Source organism: Streptopelia decaocto (assembly GCF_964273445.1).
Source record: "Streptopelia decaocto genome assembly, chromosome: 1".
NCBI classification, from domain to species: domain Eukaryota; kingdom Metazoa; phylum Chordata; class Aves; order Columbiformes; family Columbidae; genus Streptopelia; species Streptopelia decaocto.
In genome coordinates, this window is record NC_138663.1 from 141,465,195 (window position 1) to 141,488,570 (window position 23,376).

At 40.3% G+C, this 23,376-nt stretch overlaps 1 protein-coding gene across 1 annotated transcript in view; it reads right to left on the bottom strand.

The window, feature by feature from the left end:
* The window catches only part of IMPG2 (interphotoreceptor matrix proteoglycan 2), a gene marked incomplete at its 3' end in the record, with an annotated part of 58,636 nt that overhangs the window by 16,458 nt on the left and 18,802 nt on the right, over positions 1 to 23,376 (bottom strand). The window contains exons 4-8 of the mRNA XM_082060439.1: positions 16,823 to 16,854; positions 16,701 to 16,724; positions 6,834 to 6,880; positions 6,267 to 6,358; positions 3,209 to 3,370 (exon numbers count right to left, since the gene is read on the bottom strand). Coding sequence (XP_081916565.1) covers positions 3,209 to 3,370; positions 6,267 to 6,358; positions 6,834 to 6,880; positions 16,701 to 16,724; positions 16,823 to 16,854 — 357 coding nt within the window. The remainder of the gene's footprint in view (positions 1 to 3,208; positions 3,371 to 6,266; positions 6,359 to 6,833; positions 6,881 to 16,700; positions 16,725 to 16,822; positions 16,855 to 23,376) is intronic.

A 23,376-nucleotide genomic window follows, 5' to 3' on the forward strand; every position in this document is an offset into this window, starting at 1 on the left:
AAAATTAACACATTTCCTCCACCCTACTCATTTAGGGAAAAATCAAAAAGTATTTTCAACATTTTCTAAAAATGTATCTGAGCTGTTATTTCTCATAGGAGCAAAATGGTTGAATATTCTCTCTCTTTGTCGAAGAAGAGTTTTGGTCACATCATTTCATTATTAGAAAAGAAAAAGAAAAAGTATGAAGAACAATATCCAGCATTCCCCAAAGACTGTATAGAAATATTCAAAGGGAGAGAACGCGAACAGACTCTGCAGAGATCTGCATTGCCCATAGCAGACTACATTTTTTCCTCTTATTTATGCAGCATGAACCCTTCTCTTCCCAAAAGCTTTCTGTTGTCTTTCAAACCTCTTTGGATTAAAAAGAATTCAGGAAAATGCTTTGGACATTAGCAACTTAAACGAGAAGAGCAGTGGCCACCATAGGAACAGGGACTTCTTAGACTCCAGAGAGCCACTACTGCATTACATAGTGCAAACCATGGCTCTCCTCTGCTGCCCTAAGCATACAAAGGGCAGAAATGATTGGTAGTGCTACTCCAAAAAGACGACTAAGGGCAGCAAAATGGCAGCACATCCAAGCCTAATTCAGTAGTCAACTCTATTACACAAGACATAAACAAGAAATAGAATATTACATGTTCATGCTGGTTTGGGGTTGGTATTTTTCCTCCCAAAAGATCATGGCCAGTTGAGGATTACTTTCTACTCCTCAAATTCTTCTTCCTCTCCCCAATCTTCCTATTTTTAAACTGTCTCTGATGAGACTTAAACAATCTAAGTGCTGCTGACTTCCTGTTTTTTTTCAAGAGCTTCTTTATCCAAGCACAGAGAAAACCAGGCAAGGGATCAAAGGAGTGGAACTTCCATGTGCCAGGTGGACTCTGTCCCATCTGACATTTCTTCCACACACACACACAATGGCATTGCTACTTGGCCACCAGCTAGGAAAATTAAGATGTCTAGCCTACACTAGCAACTTGTGACAGTTGTGATGATGCTTTTTGGCTGCAGTGAAGAGTACATCTCTTTCCCATCTGGCCCAGGATCTGGCACAGGGTTAATCCCAGTAAAAGGATTTCAGCAGAGAACCCCAACTAAATGGGACTAAGAAGGAAGCAAAGCTAGAGAAAAGATAAGATGCATGATGTGCTGCTGTATGGCATCCCAGGTGCCTCTCCCAAGAGAAAGGAAAGACAAAGTTTCTGCCCCAAGAAAATGATGGTAATGAAATTAGCATCATTATAAACAAAATAAAAACCATAACAGAAACAATAGGGAGCAAAATTTAGGAGACAGCAATATGATCATGCATTAAATATACATTTTATGTTGGCGGGCCAGTACCTTTGCAGCATACAAATTAAAACATTTAATTAAATTAACTAGAAATCAAGTTTTAATAAAACATGCATATATGTGTATATTTATATGTATATGCACATTTGTATTTTTTCTTTGAAGTAGTCGCCTAACAGTCTAAACCGTGGTTCATTCCCACTGACTCCAATGGGATTTAAGCAAGTATTTAAGGACCCTTCTGAGGCTGGAGGGGTTTAAAATGTGCTCACATGCACTGCTGATCCTGGGCATAAATGAAGAGCGAGAGTTATCTTGGCAGCCTAGATTTCAGAGAGTATCTCACTGCAGTGCACGATGATTCATTCAAAATGTCGTTCCTTAGCAGTTCTGCTATTCGTGATTTCTTCCGATTTCCCCACCTATCACCTGCTCTGTGTAGACAGATTCTCTAGACTGATGCCAGAGTTTCTTCTACAGTCTAAAATCTGGACACGGCATAATCCTTCAGACATCCTAAATCCCATTTCAGTGCTCATCTTCTGCAGGAGACCCAAGGTGTGCCCGCATAACATAAGAGGCAGATGCTGATGGACTTGTCCGCCTTGTGCCTGCACACCACATCAATGCTGTGCTGCTGTACCTGAATTCCTTCAGCTGCATTCCAGCCCTGCCTCAGTGCAGGCTGATGGCTCTGAATGATGGGGATTGGTCTCTTCTCCCAGCCAGTTAGCAATAGGACAAGGGGGCATGGGCTTAAACTCTGCCAGGGGAAATTTAGGCTGGATATCAGAAAGAAATTCTTTACAGAGAGGGTGGTCAGGCATTGGAATGGCCTGCCCAGGGAGGTGGTGGACTCGCTGTCCCTGGAGGTTTTTAAACTGAGATTGGACATGGCACTTAGTGCCATGATCTAGTAAATGGACTGGAGTTGGACCAAGGGTTGGACTTGATGATCTCTGAGGTCTTTTCCAACCCAGTCGATTCTGTGACTCTGTGAACTGCAGCTGATTCATCTCCTGCCATTTGAGAGTGCCACCAGGCTGGTTTGCTAGGACCCTCAAATTACCTTTTTCACTCCCCAGCTCCAAACCAACTATGTTAAGAAGAATTAAAACAGGACAACGACATTAGAAAGCACAGAAATCAACTCCAGTCAGACTGGTCATAAAAGAGATGTTAAATATAGCTTTAAAATTTAAGATTTTGAAGTCCTAAAACTTTTAAGAACTAATGAGTTTGCATCAAGAGGCAAACAAGAATCTTGTGACTTCTCTGGGAGTTTAAAAGCTCTTCTGCAGTAACACTGACAGGGAGGGAGAGGTACTGAAAAATTCTGAAAGGATGGTAAGGCCAAAGTTAGCCCTAGTAGTCTTTAAAAGGGCTACAGTAAGTGGAAATGTTTTTCATTTATTAATAACATCTCGCATTTTTTCTTTCACTAATGTGAGGGAAAGAAAATTAATGAAACCAGAAAAAGGGAGAAAGAGAGAGAGAGGGAGCGGTTCCTCAGAAAGGTCCCATATTTAGAGTATGTCCCCATTCAGGGATTCAGCATAATTTTCTGATCCTCCCAAAAGGATACTTTTACCTCTTTTGCCTGTAAAATCGATAGCAGGCTATGTCATGTGAAACACAAGAAGAAAAGTGAACTAATTGGTCCTTGCCAGCTGGTAAACCACACACAATATATGACACTGCTATTTCAAAAACGTCATCATGTCAGACAAAACAGAGTATTCTCATAGCAAGTGCATATTTTCCAGCCGGCCTCAGGCAACAAAAACCCTTAGCTGGTTCTGGAGAGCCCATGAGAAAAAGGCAGCTCCTAACACAGGTGCTACCTTCTACTATTGCTTTGCAGAGCCAGCAAAAGAGAAAGGAAGCCAGGGAGGGTAATCACCTGAGAGAGGAATTGTTCAGAGAGCAGTTGACGCTTCACAGCAGCTGGGTCATTCAGCTCCTCACTGTACTTTTCACCAGCAATCACAATGCTGAACTCAATCATCTGGTCAGTTACAGGTCTCATTAGCTTCTCATCCTGTTTTTTTATCTCATTATTGATCTAGAAGGGAAGGAAGAGGGGAGAAAACAAGAGGTGATTTAATGTCTTTTTTTTCTTTTGGCCTTTGTTATTTTCCCAGAAATAAATCCTTGTTATTCACCACAGACCAGATTCCTACCTATCCAAGTAAAAAGCATCCCTAAATACATATGGGCACATAGGGTATGCTATCTGTCAGCAGTACACTACATTCCTAAGCCCGGGTCCAAACATCCTTCTTATGCAGGCCAGAAACTTCTCCAGCTGCTGTAAACCCAGAGGTTTCTCCAGCTCATGATAGGGCAGAAAACCTGAACCCGCTCCATAAATGCTGCATGGACAGGAACACCTCAAGGCACTACTGATGCGTCACACTGATGATCATGGATATATTTAATGACATGTGAAAACTGCAGTCCAAAGCACAGCATGCTCACTTGAGCCATCAGCACCACTGTTCACCTTGCACTGTAATGGGGTGGTCATGAAGCCTGAAGGATAGAGGTGTCAACTAATGATGCAATCCACTAAGCAAGAACATTTTTTGAGAGCTATCTACAGATAATTATATTTTCCATCTGCACATCTTTACTCTAGTGCAATGCCATTTAGCTGACCCCAGCTAGAAACCAAAATCAGTTGTGTTGGATGTTCGTGAGGCGAACTGCAGATACGCCGACAGCTTGCTTGAGCCCAGTCAGCAATATGCTGATTTACCCCAAATTTACTCATTTATCACAAGGCTCCTATTTACTATTTCACCTGGAAGACAAGTTACCTTTGCCAAGTTCTACATTCAGAACAAGTCCCTGTGTTGTTCAGCCTCAGTAAGTGAAGGATCCCCTCAGAGACATGACGGGCACTGGGATATCTGAAGGGGTCTCTGCTGAACTGAAGTGGTGGGCTTCAGCTAGCTGGTCTACAGCTGCCCGAGAAGCCCCGCAGAAGTGCCTGTGCAATGCATCAGGGAAGCGTGTAGCTATTGTGGCTGCCACAGGCAGCAGTAAATTCCAAGTCTTAATCTAATTTGAATGACTGAGCAACACAGGAAGAACACTTTCTGCTTGGTTCCCTAGTATTTTACAACCAGCCTGCTATTCCTTGTGGTATACTGAAAGACATGAGAAAAAACAGACCTTGTTTTATGGTTTTGTGCTAAAACAAAAAATTGAGATTTGTGGGGGAGGGAAGGGAATGCTGGCTTAAGCTAACTTTAGCCAAATAGCCAAATATCTTTGGCTATTTACATGCAGTTGTTGCTTTTTCCCCATTAAAAAGGTAAAAAGGGAGCCAACAAAACAGACCTTTTTCAGCAAAACTGCAGCTTGCGTTATGTATGGTGCAGGAAATGGAAAAAACTTTCTCCAGAAGGTTTAGTTGCCACCAGTGAGCAACTTAAACATCGTTCAGTGACCCTCTAAAAACGTTTAGCTAAATTCTCCTTCTCCTCCCATCCATTTTTTACTAGATAACTTTGTTAAGGACCACAATGACTGGTACACAAAGCTAGTTAGCATCTGAAAGACACATACTCATATACGTGCTGCTACTACATGGCTGTTTGCAACACCATGTAGTTTCAATCATTTATCAGTTGCCCAAAACCAAAAGTAGACTCAATATATGAGTGCAGAAGATGAGCTTTGCTCATTCTTGGTCTTGTAATCTGCAATGCATTTTGGCTGCACAGAGCAATGATGAGGTGTGATGTAATTGTATAGAGTGACAACACTGTAGCAGCAGCAAGCTAATTCTGGTTTCTTCCTGATTTACTGAGTGGTCCTGTTCTCTGCTCAGGCAGTTCTGTTTCAAAAAAGAATAATGGTGTACATGGGACCAAACTACAAGTGTTCTTGGTATATAATATAAAGCCAGACCCTGGACTTGAGTCAGAAGCTATCTGCCTGTTTCATATTCAGTATCTATTCTTGGAAGCACAGTATCAGAGCTCCACAGTCAGCCTTGAAAGCTCTAGAAGAAAGTACAGTTCAGCCCAGCTTTGTTTTATGGCCACACTAGGTTACAGAATGGTGCACAGTTAAACCCAGTACTATAAATCAGCTCGTACTTTCATGTAGCATGTGCAACTTTGTAAGTTTCTCAGTAAATCCACTGAGAGTTTCACCTTTATAAGAAAACAAAAGCCAGCTGATTCATACCGCTGTTTTGCAAAATTTTCTTCAGTCCTGTAGGCTCATGAATACTGCAGTTGGAATCTAGCGTTTGGGCTTAAACTTTAATCCAGAGGAGCTGTTTCCTGGAAGTAAATACTTCCCTGAGACTTGTGTGGCAGTCAGCACTTCTACAAGCCAGCTCACTTTTACAGAGATGTGTTAAGTATGTGATGTCAGGAGTTTTGTTTCCATATCAAGGTAAGGGTGACTGTAAGATGACAAGTAACAGCTGACCTATGTAGGCAGAGAGAAAGCAGCAGAGAATTGGAAGGAATCTTCAAGGCTATCTAGGCCACCTCTCTGCTGTCCTATACTGTTAAACCACATGGACCGTCAAAACGACTGCTACAGCACTTTAAGGTGTCTTGGATTTCCATAGGAACAGTAATGCTCCACATTCTTCTTGGAGATTCCAAAGGCCCTAGGTGTTCCCTGTCTGGTCCCATGCCACTAGCAAAATCCTCACCTGATAGCTCAACTGGTCTGTTCTCTCTCACTGGGGGAGAAGCAGCATTGCAAAGCCTCTGCAAATGAAAAAATACCTACCCAGGAACATATTTTAAAACTTTCTAAAGTTCACACCCTGTTTTTATGAAATCTTAATTTGTGCTAACACGTTGTGCTAACAAAAAACTGCAAGTACTAGGAAATGCAAATGACCACAAACAATACTACTGAGGAAAGTCAGCAGTATGCTGACCAAAATTAAGAAACAAAATAACAAAAAACCAAAAAGCACTCACAGTAGTGTCTGCATCTTCAATCTCATGGACAGTACCACCCACAGGACTCTCAACAGAGATCTCATGAGGGGGAGGAACATTGGCAGCTGCATCTGAGTTTGAAAGAGAGCAGTATTATTTTGTTTGGATTTGTTTGTTTGCTTTATACCCAGGTACATGTAGATACACACAGAAGCAGTGCAGCAAGCATAAACTAACAGCAAAATTTTATTCCTGTTGCCATAATCATGACAGAAACAACACAGGAAGCACCTGAAAAGCCTGAGGAAAAGTATCAAATACACTAATCAGAATAAAATGCTAATGCTCTGTCTAAGCAGATGTACTTTTCGGAATTTGAAGTTAAGTGCTGTAAAAAGTGCACAGAACTAACTTCTCAAGTAGCATTTTCACTATTCATACAATAACAAAATAATGTCAGCATATAACATGATCTCCAGATCCCAAACAGCATTATTTGAGATGCAAAAATTCACTTTTTTTTTTCCTCTAATCCAAAACCCATCAGATTTCTTAATTTTCTAGTAATTCAGAACCAGCCTTGACAGGAGTTAGATGAAAACTGACCTCTCAGTGTGGTAACATCAGCATCCAAACCTGGAGTTGGAGTCCCACTACTGCTAAATAAAAAGAAAATCAGAAATTTGAGTTGGACATGGTGAAATAGATTTATTAGGTTTTTATTTATCTGCGGTCTGCTGCCACACCAAAAAGCCCGTTTGCAGAAGAAATTTGTCATGGTACTACTTTGCTGGTAACACCATAAAATTATGCTTCACAGTATTTCAGTTATCTTTTGCAATTTGTATAATGGGTCACTTGCATCACAAAACACATATCGTGTGCCTCTCCAGGTTGTTGACCTCCTTATATTCCAAGTGACTTGGAGTCCCACCCAAAACCACATTTTGCTTTCTAGCAGTTCTGTAAAGGAAGCAAATGCAAAGACCAGAGATAAAACACAAAGATAACCTGTAACACTCTATAAAATGCCAAGTTTTTAAAATACTCTCCAGCGCGCTAAAACGTAACTACTGAAATCACTGCAAAATGATGGGTTCTTTCCATCATGACTTTTACTCTGCTTATTTGGAAAGGCATCAGTTTCCAAATCCAATTACTGCCTTCACACACACATAAAACAACTCTACACCAAATATGCAAAACATTTCAGATAAAAATCAGATGAATACTGTCAGCCTGAAGAAAAACCAACAGCTTTGACATGGCTCTTATGGCAAACTCAGTCTCCTTGGGGACAATTCTGTAAGCCCTGAGCAACTGTCAAGTTACTGAGAGTGAGAGACATGCTCTGACAGAAACAAGTCTTTCTTGAACGAAGAAAAAAATGTTTTTTCAGGTTCATCATATTTTTAATACACACAGCCCAATCTATAAGATCAGAAATTGAAGTGCTAGAGAGAAACTGAACTTCAGACTTCAGAAAATCATTGAAGTTCATTGCATTGAGATATTTCTCTCACTTCTAAAGGAACTCCTTTTTTATTGGTGGTCATACTTGAGCCATAAAATAAGCATTGCAGCAAGGAATCTTCACTGTAGGATATGCAAGCACTGATACCCTGTTAGCCATGGTTCCTAGGCTTGCCAGGTTTCATTTTTGATTCACATACTAGATTATTGGTCTTGCAGTCTGTCCTCAAGCAAAACACCAGTCCAAGTTGATGGATATTTTGCCTCCTTCAGGATGTATAATTAGCCTCTGTATCACTCAGAAAAAACCCCAAAGGCCTCCAGCTCCAGTCAGACAACCAGATCCAAAGTTCCATACCAACGATACCAGGGCACAAGCATATGATCAAACATATGAGCGTTTTATTGAGTTAGCATCTCAAACTCTATTACTCCCCCTGCCTCTCTGAGACCACAACACTCGCCAATAAACAGACCTGAAGACAAACCTGATGGATTTTTCTATTTAAGTCAAGAATCTCTTCATCCATCCTTTCCCAGGAGGCTCAGGCTAGCCCTGTGCATAATGGTTAACTATACCAAAATATAGTAAGTTCAGGGAATGTTAAACTGACAAGGTGAGATCTACACAACTATCATAAAACATTAATGAAAAATAAAATAACCTCCAGATGAACAAAGGAGAAAATACTTATTCAAGAGTTTAAACAGCACCTTTGAGTATTTTCTTGAACAACTAAAGCTGATGAGCTCTATCCAAGCTTTGAAATGTACGGTTATTTGTGTCTGCTTCCATCTCGTGGACACTGGTACCTGTTTTCAGCCAGCACAGCACAAGGTAACTCTCTACCAATTCTTTGACAACCTCAGTAAATCTTAGAATGATTTCCAAGACTGGAAAGCAAAATTCTGCTGGTAAGTATGATTTAGACAAGATACGCTCTCTTATCCTCTCTGTCATTGCCATCACACATATAAAAAGTCACAAGTAACCATTCAAAAACCACCAATTTCTTTCTGCTAAAAAAACAACACCACACTACACAAAACATCTCAACACATCAAAAGGATTTAGACTTTCTCAAGAATGCTGGTTATATTTTAGAGGGAGTTAGTTTTCTTATTTGTTTACAATCTTAGAACTGAAATAATAACTATTACTTAATTATTAGTTGTTCAGATTAAATTTTTTCCAATTAAATCCACCTAATTCCAAGCATGCATTACTCTTACCAATTTCAATAAGCATTAGATTACATCTATACCAGAGCATTACAAATTTACAGCATCAGTAAATAAAGCATATTAGTGCATCATATTTAATGATGGTACATGCAGAAGCAAATAAGATTCTTGTTTTCAGGAGAGATGAAACAATTTGAGCTTTTACATATTACAAACTGATTAGCATAACTAGGGTCAGAACAAAAACAAAGGTGAACGGATGTGCAGTGATACAAATCTGCTGCAGGATTTGTAATGTTCTGTTCAGCTGCAGTGCTCAAACCCATCTATAAATATCAGCTGAGTGTTGTATCAATCCCCTTTTCTTTAGAAGGGGACAGTAAGAAACACGACTTGCTATGGTGGAATAAATTATGCTCTGAGCTTAACTCAAGACTCCCAGGACTCGATCCAGCCCAGAGGTCAGTGCCCAGTACACCTCAAGTGGAGTCCAGCTGCTGCCCCAGAAGGCACCAGTGGCCCACAGATCCCGTGTCACATCTGCCAGCCTACTGCAAATGTGTGCTGCAACTTAGGGCATCTCTAAAAGGCCTAAATGACGACGTGACCAACTGAACTGAGCACCCAGTTCTGTGGTGAGTTAGCCCTGGCCCACCCAGCTGCGCTCACACTCCCCCTTCTCTACGAGACAGGAGAAAATGAGATGAAAAAGCTACCGAGTCAAGGTAAAAATAGAAGATCGCTTACTAATTTTGTCCGCAGGTGAAACAGGCTCATCTTAGGAAAAATTAATTTCTTGCATATTTAAATAGGTTTGAGTAGTGGGAAAAAGATAAACATTAAAACACCACATATTCTCCACCCTTTCTCAGGCTCAACTTCACTCCTGTCTCCTTTACCCAGTCTGGGCTCTCCAGGGGTAGCAGTTCCCTCAGGAAACATAGAATCACAGAATTATAGAATCGTTTTGCTTGGAAGATACCCTCAATATCATTGAGTCCAACCATAACTTAACTCTGGCTCTAAACCATGTCCCCATGAACCTCATCTATGCACCTTCTAAACACCTTCTTGGATTGTGACTCCACTCCTTCTCTAGGCAGCCTGTTCCAATGCCTGACAACACTTTCCGTGAATAATTTTTTCCTAATATCCAATCTAAACCTCCCCTGGTGCAACCTGGGGCCATTCCTTCTTGTCTTATCACTTGCTACTTGGGAGAAGAAACCAACACCCTCCATGCTACAACCTCCTTTCAGGTAGTTGTGGACAACAACAAGGTCTCCCCTCAGTCTCCTCTCCTCCAGGCTAAACAGCCCCATTTCCCCAGCGTGAGTCCTCCCTGGGCTGCAGGGAATACCTGCTCCACCATGGAGCGCTGCCTCCTCCCCCCTCTTTCACCTTGGCGTTCCCTATGCCACCATTTCTCATTCTTTTTGTTCCCTCCTCCTTTCCCTGGGCAGTGTTCTCCACTTTCTTACACAGGCTTTCCCTGAGGTGCCACCACCATGGCTCCAGGGCTCAGCTGGTCTCTGTGGTGGGTGGGCTGGAATCGGCTGTGCACAACACGGGGTAGCCCTGGCCAGGTACAGCTGTGTTTGCCAATGTACCCACAAGATCAATTTCAATTAAGTTTCTTGAGGTTTTAAAGGAAAAATTATCAAAGTAGATAAGAAAACCCAAAGAGAACGTGATAGTGTAAATTACACTTTCAAAAGAGAAGTTTGCAAATGGAAAAGCCTAAAATTAGCTGTCTAGAGTACTCCTTCCAGATTATAGACATATCAAAATAAAATTCTCCAAGTTCTAAGGTCCCAGAGCACTCAGTCCCCAGCTCAAGTGCGCAGTGCATGGTTAGTATCATCAGCCTAGACTCCAGGTTAGCCATGTAGTGGCAACCACAGACAAGCAACCCTGGGAGTGCTGAAAAGCAAGGTGAGAATAAGGCCACTGTCATTTACTTACAACATAGCAAAGCTATCACCTTAAGCAGCAGCAGGCCATGCTCTCTGTCAAGGCCAGGTAATATATTCTGACTGGCACTGAGGGGCCTTTAAATACAAGGCCCCAAAAGCTAATTCCAGCTCACAGCTGGCTGAAAATTAAAAGCCAAAGGCTTAAATAACACCTAGTAAAATCCTAATGAATCTAACCAAGCAAGACCAGCCAGGTACTGAATTTGGTCAAACTAACAGTTATCACTTTTTCTCAGGAGGTTAAAAATCCTGTTTTAAGAAAATGTGCTAATGAACTTCGCTTTATGCACAACCTTGCTTTTCGTTGCTTTACCAGAACAGTGAATTTTGCTTTGTTTCTTTTTGCCTTCTACTTCCCATTAACATTTTAATTTTTCATTTTTTCACTTTATTATCTCCTTAAAAAGTAGCAATAGTACTAGGTATCTCTGAGGAAGTCATTCAAATTGCACACAATGCATATACTGATTTGCCTGTACACACTGCTGTTCAAGGTAAACATAGATTCAAATTCCCTTTCAGTCACACCATTTAAGATATAAGGGATTTTTTTTGGCCCAGGATTAATCCAGGGCCCAGGCTTTATCTTTAATTATACCTACACAAGCAAGCCACTCCAAGTGAGAGAACTACATTCCAGCATGAGAATTTGAGACACATACATATTAAATGTAATTTCTGTTGTCCTACCTGCAAGAATGATGCCCTGGACCACCTTGGCTGAGCAGTAAGCAAAATATAAAAACATACACATATGTATGGAGAGGCAGGAAGGAATATACACCAGCAGATGTCTAAACAGCAGAACGAACAACACTGCACCGTGTTTCCTTGGCAGAAACAACCAGTTTCAGATCATGCAGCTCTGTTAGACACCAGGATCCAGGCAGGTGTGAGACAAGACCCATAAGGGCCTCAGAAGTTGATCTGAAGCAAACAGTGCTTATGGACAGCCTATACATACTAATACAGCAAACACAACTCACAAATACAGCCTATAGTCCCCTTTTTCAAACCCCATGGTATATACTTCTGTGTGACATCAGTTGTGTCAGGAAAAGACTCAATAGGTTCCAGTCCACCAAAGCACATACAGAGTCCTATTGACTCACAGGCAACCATAGAGCCTGTGCAAGTTCTTTATGTGCAGCCATACTGTGTTATTATGGAGAAATGCTACTCTGGACCTGTCGAAATGGGGCAGTGACACCATCACACTCCCATGAAATTTTATAAAGGTATAAGTTACATTTTTCCCTACATTACTCTTCAGGGTTTAACACAAACTCAATTCTATTGTTGAAGAGGGTGACATCTTCAAATTTGTACTACATGTATCAGGCATCCATCAGTTTATCAATGATTGGTATTGTTTATCAAATTGAATGTCCGACAGTCTAATTTGCTGTGTCAAGCATTTATTTTTCTTAAACATTTTTATTTCAATGGCTATATTGAAGACAAAAGGAGAAAATTATTTTATGGTCTGATTTTCTCCTTTTCATATATTTTAATCGCATAACTCTGAAGTAAGTATGTGAATTCAGAAATATTTTTATGCAAGTGCAGAATGCAAGACTGAGCCTTGTATTTAGATTCATTTCCTTTAAACTGTACTTGCATTTACCTTCATTTTTATTTAAGTATTTTTCAAATGTTGACCTTTTTTTTTTTGTTTTAAGTCAAGCAGAACAAATCTTTCGTATTTGCTACCTGATAGTAGGGAGCACAAAAGAAAATACACAACTGAAGACAAACAGTGTGGAACCCTTCACATGGGGTAAAGCTGTGCAGATGCTCAAAAATTTCTGAAATGAGCAATATCGTTGCCAAGTCCACATGCAGACAGTAAGGGAGCTCATGCATGTTTCTTCTTCACTGCAGGCAGAACTGCTGAACTATTGAAATGATCCCAGCACGGAAGACAGTGCTTCTTTCAGTGAAGCACATTTAGATAAAGGGTACAAAATTTGAGTTGATAACTTCATCAACCATTGCTGCCACCACTGATGAAATATGGATCCTCAACTAGCTAGTGTATTTCAAAGCAGAGAACATGGAGAGAACAAAGGAAGTCCAGACATGATTTACTGTGACTAATTTCAGTGAGTCCAGAATCAGCAAGTACCAATCAGAAAGGACATGTGCTTCGGTTAATTTAATTTGACATTAACAGCCACGTCTGAAAAAGTGAAAAAGTAGTGCATTATCTTAAGCCTTTTCAATTACCCCACACTCCTTTATCTTTTCTTCAGTATGTTATTGTGCATACAGCACTCAAGCAAGGCTCTGATATAAAAGCTCTAGTTTTCTATGGCAACAGTTTGATGCTACTCCTTTGCCTTCAGTTGATTCTCAAGATCTGGCTTTTGACCCCCTATGCATTAGACAAAATGACAGTCCTATTGTCACAAGACATACATCAAAACTAAGAGAGCAAAAATCACTATGCAAAGCCCCAATAACCTCCTGAACAAAGCAATTGTTAGAAGTCTTTAGTGATGTAGTGCTCCCACACTTCCAGCTGGGGCAAAACTCCGCAATGTCCACTGGGCTGCTCCATACATGTCTGCTTTATGTCCCATCTATTACTTTTCCTTTGAGGTTTCCTCCTCAGTGGTACTCTAGGTTAATCTCCCAGTTCCTTAAAAGGCCAGGCTGGCTGATCATTTGACATACGTGAATGCGTGCACCAGCCTTACGGGAACAAACTTTCATCCTGCTGTTACGTAATTGTCAGTAATGCCGGATTGTGAGTTATTCTGGGAAGTAAATTACACAAGTACAAGACACCTTTCTGTAGGCTACACTAAAACTATGCTAGCATTTTCCAGCTAGACAGAGACACAGTACTGACATCTATGTGGGATTATATGACATACGCTAAATTACCTAAATCACAGCTTCAATTCTACAACTGTTCATAGCTTTCGGCACAGTTCTGCTTTAATCTAGAAAGGCAGTGTAGTTAAAATGACAAACAGACAACAAGAGCCTGTCTTCTGTTCCACATAAGCCCCAAATTAGGAAATCATTTCACAGAAACAACTGTTTGACAGAGGGAAAAAAAAAAAAAAAAAAAAGTTAAAGCTCATAAAAAGAAAACACTCTTCTAGCTTCTAGCTTCTTGTTGCCTGGGCTATGTTCTAGAAAATGAACCTACTGCAAAATTTCCTTTGTTCTTATCAGTGGAAAAGCAGACTGAGAAATATGCCTAATGCTAGGTCTCCAGACTAAAATGACTGCTTCTACACATCCATCAGAGAAACTGGAGCTCCTCAGAGGACAAGCCAGAGCACCTCTGTCAGGCGTCTGCTTCCAGGCATCCCCTGGAGAAGCTGGTCCTTCCCTAGCAATGTGGGAGCCGCACCTGAACATCTCAGCTATATATCTGAAGCTGATGCCTTAGGATAGTCCTTCCATCCCTTAAGACATGAGTCCAGGTCATTCCCTGTTCTGACACACCTGGGTGGCAAGACAGTTGGGCTCAAGGCACAGCATTGCCCTGCACTGGACCAGCCTCACTCTGCACACATGCATCAGCAGGTGACAACAGCCCTGCCCAGGAGGTGGCTGAGTGGCACTAATATCTCCTCCTGTGCAGGAGGGACCTGATGCTCTATTTCCCACACTGTGACTTAAAGACTGGGGGTGATCCTGGGTACGGTACTTTGACTTCTTACAGAACATTTTTAAAAGGTCTTCATTTTATTCTGGTGTGTACTGGGAGGTCTAACATATTTTTGGTAGGAAAAAAAAAAACATTCGCTGTTGGCAATACTGAGATGGCTCACTCACTCCTTTTGATGGAAGACCTCTGAAGTTAGATGAGACATCTTATAGCCATGGCAGCCAATCATGGCTTTGTTTTCACATGGCCCTGGCTTACAAACTTCCCATCTTAAACCAGGAATGTTCTAAGATACCCAGAACATTCTTAGAATAAGGTTTGTGGGTTTTAATATTACCAAAATAATTTATATTAATTTCTTCCTGACACTCCATTATCCAGAGCAAATCTGTTTATATCTCCTGTATCACTCTCTTTATGCTATAAAATGCTATCATATCCAAGAACAAGACAAACAAAAACTTTTAGAGAAAAAGATATTGCAAAACCAAAGTTTCAACTGACTGCAATAACAAAGATCCCATCCTAAAGCTATGAACAATCTGAAGTAATATATACTGGGATAAGAGCAGTGTATTTTTGAGAGAGATGCAAGATAGCCCCACAATGGATTGAGTTGGGTAAAGCTTGCCAGTTGTCAACTGGAGCTCCTTTAATGCCTGTCACAAAGCACTTGATAGGTTGGCTTTTGCACAAGTACAACATTAATCACACCGATCCAACTTTCAATGGAATGCTGGGCTTTCCCATTGTCAGCTTGTGTAGCCCAATGCATGTGATGACACTAGATTAATTTCGTTGACTCCAATTCCTCTCACGCATCTCCACGTTTACTAGATATCCTGAATGATCACATGAAGAGATACAACAGGTTTTCAAACTCAAACTTATTCAGAAAGATTCATTATTTTTCAGAGTCTTCAACATTTGAACTGAGACAACTGTATCACTGAATTCACATTTTCTGATAAATAAGATGTGGTTCCATTAATGTAAAGAGCCAGTTTAGAGAATGACTGATGCTCATGAGAAAGAATTGCACCCTCAAAGTTTACAAGGACAAGATTATTTTTTAAATTTATTTTCTCTTTGAAAACAAAAGCATATAAAAGTTTGGTCAATGTTGCACTCTCAACAGAGAAAGTTCTGAACAGATGTACACTACTCAGTTGACCTGGAGGCCCTGGGGAGTGCTCGTGTCAGAGGAGTGTTGAGCTCAACAGGATAGAGAGAAATCAATCTCTTAGGAATTATTTTGCCCTCATCATCATAGGTTATTAATTTTAACATATAATGTTGTGGTTAAGAAATCATTATCAGGATAATTCATTTAGGACATTGAGGCTTTTTTGAAGTCTGTTAAGCAATTGCTCTTCCCAGTAAGTGAATTACTCTTACTCATCACAGCTTTATCTGGCCTGTAAAGCAGGGACTTGAACCTGCCAATTTTTCAGATGGGTTCAGAACTAGGTTGTTTGGGTCTGAATTGCTCTAAAAATAACAGCTTGGATTGAGCTCTGAGTTGGAACAGAGTAATAATAATTTGAACTGGGTTTTCTTTCCATTCAAAAAAATATACAAAAATAACAGATCAAGTTCAGGTTTGCTTCGGTTAAAAAAAACACAAACAAACAAACAAAAAAACCCACCACAATTCAGACTTGTTTTCACTTTTATTGCCCTGAAAAAAAGCATGAGGAGCCCAAACAGCCAGTTCCATTGTAACTGGTTTTTAGACCACATCTCTCAAAAGTACATTTTAAAAGTATTTCAGAAACGTTCCACTTTCTTGCTTGTTCTAATGATGACCAGGATCACCTTAAAGCCCTTGGAAAAGGTTTGCAGGATAACCAGAACACTAGCACAAGTAACTATGTACACATCTCTTTCCCAAAATAGATTTCCCCCACTAAATCTCTTCAGGTAAATAGCCTGCATCTTTGCCCGACAGCCAACAAGGTGATGACATACTTAAGCAAAAGTACAAGCCCCAGATTGGCTGAGATATTTTGAGCATGTCAAGCATGCCAGGACAGCCTGCGAGACATGCACATGTGAGAACCACAAGATTGCTCCACCACACTTTTCTATGTGCCCTTTTGCACAAAGGTGAATTTTGTTCATCTTCAGTGCACAAGTCAACTCCAGCAGCAGCAAGAACTGGAGAAAGGACGGATCAGGAGCCTTTAAAAAGGGAAAATTACTTACCCACATGACCAATCAGTGCAGGAGCTGACAGGAAAAAGAGAGAAATGGTTACAAAACGTCACCACTCAGCCCCGTTGTTATCTCCAGAGAAAATAAAATGCAAGGCAAACACAGATACTCACCCGCCCATTGCTTCCTTTGTATAGGACAGTTTCTGGAAAACAAATGAACAAGCCAACTCTAAATATATTTGAGTATCGTAACGTGAAAGGAATTGAAATGCAATTTATACCACTTTGTTTCCTCCCCTTTGTCAAAACAATTCTTTGTTCTATGTTCATTTGTTAAGTTCAAAATCTATTAACAAAGTCCCGGCTAAAAAGAAAATGTGTCCTAACTTTCCAAAATAAAACTGAAACTCAACAATAGATGCTGTAAAGAGCATTGTCAGAAGGTGCTCTGTGCTTCTGCATTTTCCTGCATTGTTCTGCAGGAACAATGCTCTCTGACCTTTGAGGAGGCTAATGATATGATCCTTTTAAGCAAACGGTCTTAAGAAATACACTATTACTTCTGCTACTTGTCTACAGATTTAAAACCATCCTTTTGAAAGTACAGTTACAAAGTAATGTAGTAGGATTAGTCTGATGACTTTGTTTAGGGTTATACAACTTACAGGGATATTTTTCATTTATTGGAGTACAAAGACTAAGGCGGGGCTACACAGTTCACAATTTTTCATCAAAATTCTCCTGGTACTAGTGACATTGGTTCTAGAGAGGAGTCACACTGTGGGGAACCCCACAACAAGTGGCTGAGACACTGTGTAGCTTGCAGCACGGTAGCTGTTAAGGAATAACGCTCCATCCTGCTCTTATATTGATGCAAACAGAATACAAAATACTTAGAGAAGATTATTGTCCAGCCTCAAAACTTCTGTTTTTCTCTGGTTTCAGGGGAAAAGGGATGTTTGGCAGTTTGTTTATTCGGCTGGCTTTCTTCACATTATCAATCCAGATACATTTTTCAGTAAAAACTCAACTCAAAGAGGATCAACTCAAATATCCACTTTAAAGTTAAATTACAATAAACTTAACACATAGTATTTCCACTTTGAAAACCTCTCTGCAAAACACCCGTATGTATTCATAGGACTGACACACTGAGCTATCCTGGTGATTCGTTCTGTGAAGAAGGAACAAAAAGGCAGAAGAGACTTTTTGAACAGGTTAGCCTGCTCATTCTTTTCACCTGAGTTTCTAAGTCTAGAAGTTCAGTCTTTATTGATCAGGGCCACCCCAATGACCACCCTTCTCTCATGTCCAGGACATCTAAGCCTGATCACAGCTAGAACGGCAGGCAGCCTGGATATCAGCCTGAGGAGGGCTTGCCAAAATACTAATTTCAGTCAGTTCACTTTTCAGCATGTCCTTTGGCCAACCTTTATTATACAAGTCCATTAAATGAAGTATTTGGAGATACTTTAGTATGAAAAATTAAGATACAACTAGACCAGTTTTAAGTGACAAAGTAAGAAATTAGCAAGACTAGGTAGTCTGTCAGTGAAAAGTCTAACTTGGGGCCAATAAGACTGTACTGGACCTCATGTATTTTTTAAGGGGTCATTACACTGCTCTATACAGTGCTTGTATTCAGCTTTAGTGCACTGGGATCTGCAGTGAACAGAGAAACTGATTCCATCTACAAGCTTTTGAAAAGTTATCTGTAAGTGGTAGCCCTTCTAGTAAAAGGTGTTTGTTCATTAGAAAAGAGATTTCTACATTCAGTCACTCAAGGCAGCTTGTAGGTGCTATTAAAAACCAAACATGGTTAATAGGGGCCCCACACATATTTTTAATACGACCTGGTAGTCTGTACACAGCAGCTTTACCCATCAGACCACAAAGGCAGTAGACAGCAGAGGTCAGTGTAGTCCTGATCATTTCATAGAGCAAGGAAACAGAGAGCCCCAGCAAGGGGTGCCTTGATTGAAGCTCTGGTGCAGGGCAGCCTGAGGCACCCATCTTTCTGAGCCTGGCTCCCAGGACTTAACCAACATGTCTTGTTATTTCCAAGTCTTCTATTCAATAAATTATAAAATGAACTTAAAAGAACCCAGCCTGAAATGCCAAATTATTATTGTAACAGCCAAAGCCTAGAATAACAAATTTGACATACTACCTCCACATTTTAAATGAAGGCATCAAATTAACCAAATTTTCATCCAGTTTTGTAGTAAACTAGCAAAGCCTAATACTGCATGATTGGCTTGGACCCTCTGTGTGGGGTAACTGGATTATTCCATAATTCACCTAGTTTGGAAAAGAATATACTTTCTTCATTGTGAATCATATATTTTGTGAAATAAAATAACTTCAAAGTATTACATGCTTTAAATGACTGCTTAAATGTCCTGACTTTTGCAGTTCTTAGACAAAATCTGCCCCGGATTCAATGAAGTTTTGAGAAATAATGGTAAAGATTACCGCCCTTACATTTGATTGCTATATAATGCTGCGAAGCTATTGCAAAAACAACGAAACCAAAAATGCATGAACTGTAAATTACAAATGAATTTACAAAATAATTAAGTCATTCATGAAGACCCATATGTCTTGCATAGAGATTATCATCATCTTGCAGCTTTATGTCACAGGTAAAGTCTCAGGTTTTATTGTAAATTCAGAAGGAAAGTATAATCCAGATACCCAGGCTTCAGTTTCTAACAGTCTGCACAGGGCTGAAAAACAAATTCACACATTGTAGATCAGTCATACAGACTTAAATTTAAAAAAAAAAAAATAGTAAAACCACCAAATTTTATTTTTTCAACTGACGATGTGAAAATGAAGCATCCCCTTATTGCTAAGCCAGCATGGTCTGCAATAGTTTGTGGTGCAATTGCCTTCCTCTCTCTTAAATATCTAACTTGCATCCCAGTCTGGGGGGGGTGCAAGCACTGACATAGTTTAGTTTCGTGGCATAGAGGCACCTATTTCCCCTAACTGGAAGCCAAGGGCTCTAGAGTTCTAACACTGGCTTGGTTTCTCATTTAGTACAGAATAGCCTTTGCCAAATGACCTTATCACTCTGGGTCAGTTCCTTCATTAACGAGATGGAGTTATAAACATACATACCACACAAGGATCTGCAAGGATTAATTAACATCTTTAGCCTTTGAATACTTGAAGTGATCTATAAATAGTTCCACATTGCAGCAGCCACCACGCCGAAGCTCAAGCGGCTGGTTTTCACTCAGTGAAGCAACCTCTGGCAGATGCTTGGTAAAAAATTAGTTGGCTTGAAGTGAGACCTTCATAACATTATTATACTAATATATATTAATATTATATTAATTATATTAATTAATATATTAATATGGTGTTAATGTATTAATTATTATAATTGCTATAATATTATATTAATTATATTAATATTCATGTATATACTAATACTATTGTACTCCTAGAGCTGGGAGCTGAGTTTCATGTCAGTTGCACCAGTGCTTCCCTTTCTCAACAGACACACAGTTTTATATAATGCAAAATTATAATGAATTAATGACAGTCCATAATATTAAATACAGACTACTGCAATACAGTCCTGACTGGATGGCAGAGCTGCTGTCAACATGTGAACTTGCAGGAAAAGCATTTATACAGGATACTCTTGTCTGATCCTAAGAGACAATCATTATGCACAGAAGACAAAATAGCTTGGAGATAATTCCAGTCAGGAAAAAAAGGTGGAGGAAATGTCAAGGAGATCTTAAATAATCTCATATTAGTTTAATCCTACCTGTGTAGGATTTTACCAAGCAAGTTTGATTTAATCCACCTGCACACATCATTTCCAACAAAAAGTCATACCAAGAAATGCTTCTCTCTTTGCCTGTCCTGACTCCACACCACAGTGTATGGTAGAAACACACTCTCACAGAGGCAAGGCCAAAGTGCAGGGGGAATTGGAGGGAATGGACGACAATGTCCAGACTGATGCTGGAAGGAAAGGCCAAGATGGAGACCAGTGCTCTGAGGAACAGCCCTGACAGATGAGGTGGAAAAATGGTCTAGAGTGAGCAAGAACAGAGATGGCAGGAAAAGCGTAGTGGAACAGAAATTGTTTTAGCCGTGTTCAACAGGAAATGAAGGTTGGAGATCCACAGTAAGATGTCAGAAACAAGCTAAGGGTCCAGTCTGTCCAGGAGGACTCAGCTCCACAGCAGAGGTGATGTCTCCACATAGAAGCGAGTCTTCAGTGTGTGTTAGGCAGTGCTATCTAGAAATGAGGTGAAATATGGGGAAAAACAAGGAAGAACTACAGATTTGCAAAGTAAAGGAGCTGATCAGACAAGGATGATGAGGATGAAGTATCAGTCCTGAGCTCTGCACGGAAAGAGATGAGCACAGGCTTCACAGCTGACAGTTTCTGTGCTCTGCCAGGTATCAAAAAGTAACTGGAAATGAAGATTTAGGTTGGAACTAGAAGAGACCAACCAGACAGAGAATTAACACAGAAAGAGCTTAAGAGATGAAAGGAAGATGAGGTGAGATTTGGAGAAGCAACTGGAGCTAATTAATCTATTTGCACATATGTGGTGAAAGTTTGGGGTTTTTTCTTTTTAAGTTAGAGGAGGCTAAAACTTGCAATGCAAAAAGAAAGAGACAAAGTCAATAGGAGAATAGTAAGTGTGGGGATAAGAAAGGTGGTGAAGGAAATCTGAGAGAATGGCTGAAAGGAGGGCAACAGAATGATTTTTTATTTTGCATCCACAAGACAGGGTGGAGAGTGTGAAAGAGCAGATGAAATCTGCTTTCTTCCAGACTTAGAAGAAACTGGAGATGTTCTATGTAAAGAAAAAATTGTTAAGATGTCTGAGTCAACAATCAAAAATCATTGGAAGCTGTGATTAGGACATTTGATTAAACAGATAAAGACAATGGAAGGGAGATCACAGAACAGCAAAAGGAAAAACAGAGACATCTTTCTGCCTCAGAGGAACCTTAGGAAGACAAAGTCATGAAATGATCAGAAACTACAGCATTAAGAGTAAGTAGTTACAAACAACTCACACCATATCCTGTATCCCACCCCTGAACACAGGGCAGAATTCAGGAAAAAACATGTATTTTACATTGCTAAATGCCCATTTCTGCATGCGAAGAAGGTGTTTTGTTATGCTATCCACTGACACATCCTAAGGCAGGGTTGCCTTCTGCCCTTTTCATCCTCGTCTCCCTCACTGAGCACTGAAACAGATAGAGCTGCTGATGGGCTTAAAAAAAAAAAAAATCAATACTAAACAAATGTACTGCTGAGTCAACACAAGTGCAAGTTTTGTTTCTTGGCCCAGGAGCTTTTCAAGTTAACTTTTGTTAGGTGAGCACCTCCTGTCACTGCTTTGGGAAGTCCTGGAGAAACCGTCTGCCTTTTAGTTCTCAGACAAAGCTGTGCTACAAATTCCTTTCCACAGTTAACTCTCAGCTTCACTCTTGCATCTCAGCTCTACCAAAAGGTGCACACAGCATAAATCTCCCTCTCAACAACATCCAAAAATCACACATCCTTTGTGCTTCTATTGGAAAGGATTCATGACTGAATTCGTGTTGTCACGTGTCTCATTGGCCCAACACTGGTTCAGATATGTTTTGTTATACACATGGGGTGGTATATGAGGCCTCAGCAGGTATCGCTGAGTATCTGCACAATGACTTAAGTTACACAAGCTCCCTTAATTCTTCATTTCTCATTACAGCTTTTCTCAACATCCCTTGTTGTGGTAGATTGTCATCACAAATACAAGGACCAGCAACAATTAAGACTTTATTTTCTGAAACTGGGCTGAAGTTCGGAGAAATAGAGACTGGGACATGTAATCTGTCGTAAGGGATGGATTTGCCCTATTACGTGCCCGCACTGGAAACGTGGGATGCAGGCAAAACTTTACAACAGGAGCACTGCAGTATCATGCTTTAATCTGCATTTTGCTATGGACTTGGGAAGGAGATTCTACTTGTATTGGAAAGGTGAGGGCCCATTCTATTAAGGTCTCTTGGTAAAACATAAATTTCCCGAATTCTCTAGGAACCATAAAACATCAAGTTTCAGGTTTTTGATGAATTAAAAAAATTGCCCCAAATTAACTGACCAAACAGAACAGTGACAAAAGTCATGCAAGTTGGTGGGCCTCTTTGTTTTAAGTGCCTTGTTGAACAGAAAGGTCACAATTATCTCAGGTCACCATGACTTAACTGGATGTGCGGCAATTAAACAAAGGAATCATAGCCATCAATGTTTTGGGTCCTCTCCACCCACCAAGGAATACTGTTAGACCTATTTCAAGGCATCCACTGCACTAACAACTCAGATACTAGTTCCTGGCAGGGACGGCTGAGTAGTTGTGCTTCGTCACCATGTGGGAAGAAGCTCTATGCAGTCAGAAACCAGTGTTAGGCAGCTGGCACAGCCCTGACTTGTGTCTCTTGCTCCAGGAAGAAGCTACTTCACTTTTATCTACGTTTACCCTATTTGCTTAGATCTTTTCTCTCTCTCGGGAACAAAGACCCTGAGACTGCCACAAATCATAAACAACCAAAGGCTGAGGAATCATGGATTTAGGAGACCCTCACATGTCAGCAGTAACTTGGCAGCTACACAGTAATACTGGATGTATTCTAAATTCTGATAGTCAGGTTTTTTTTCCTCACATACAACACCCTACCTACTTGTTTTGCTG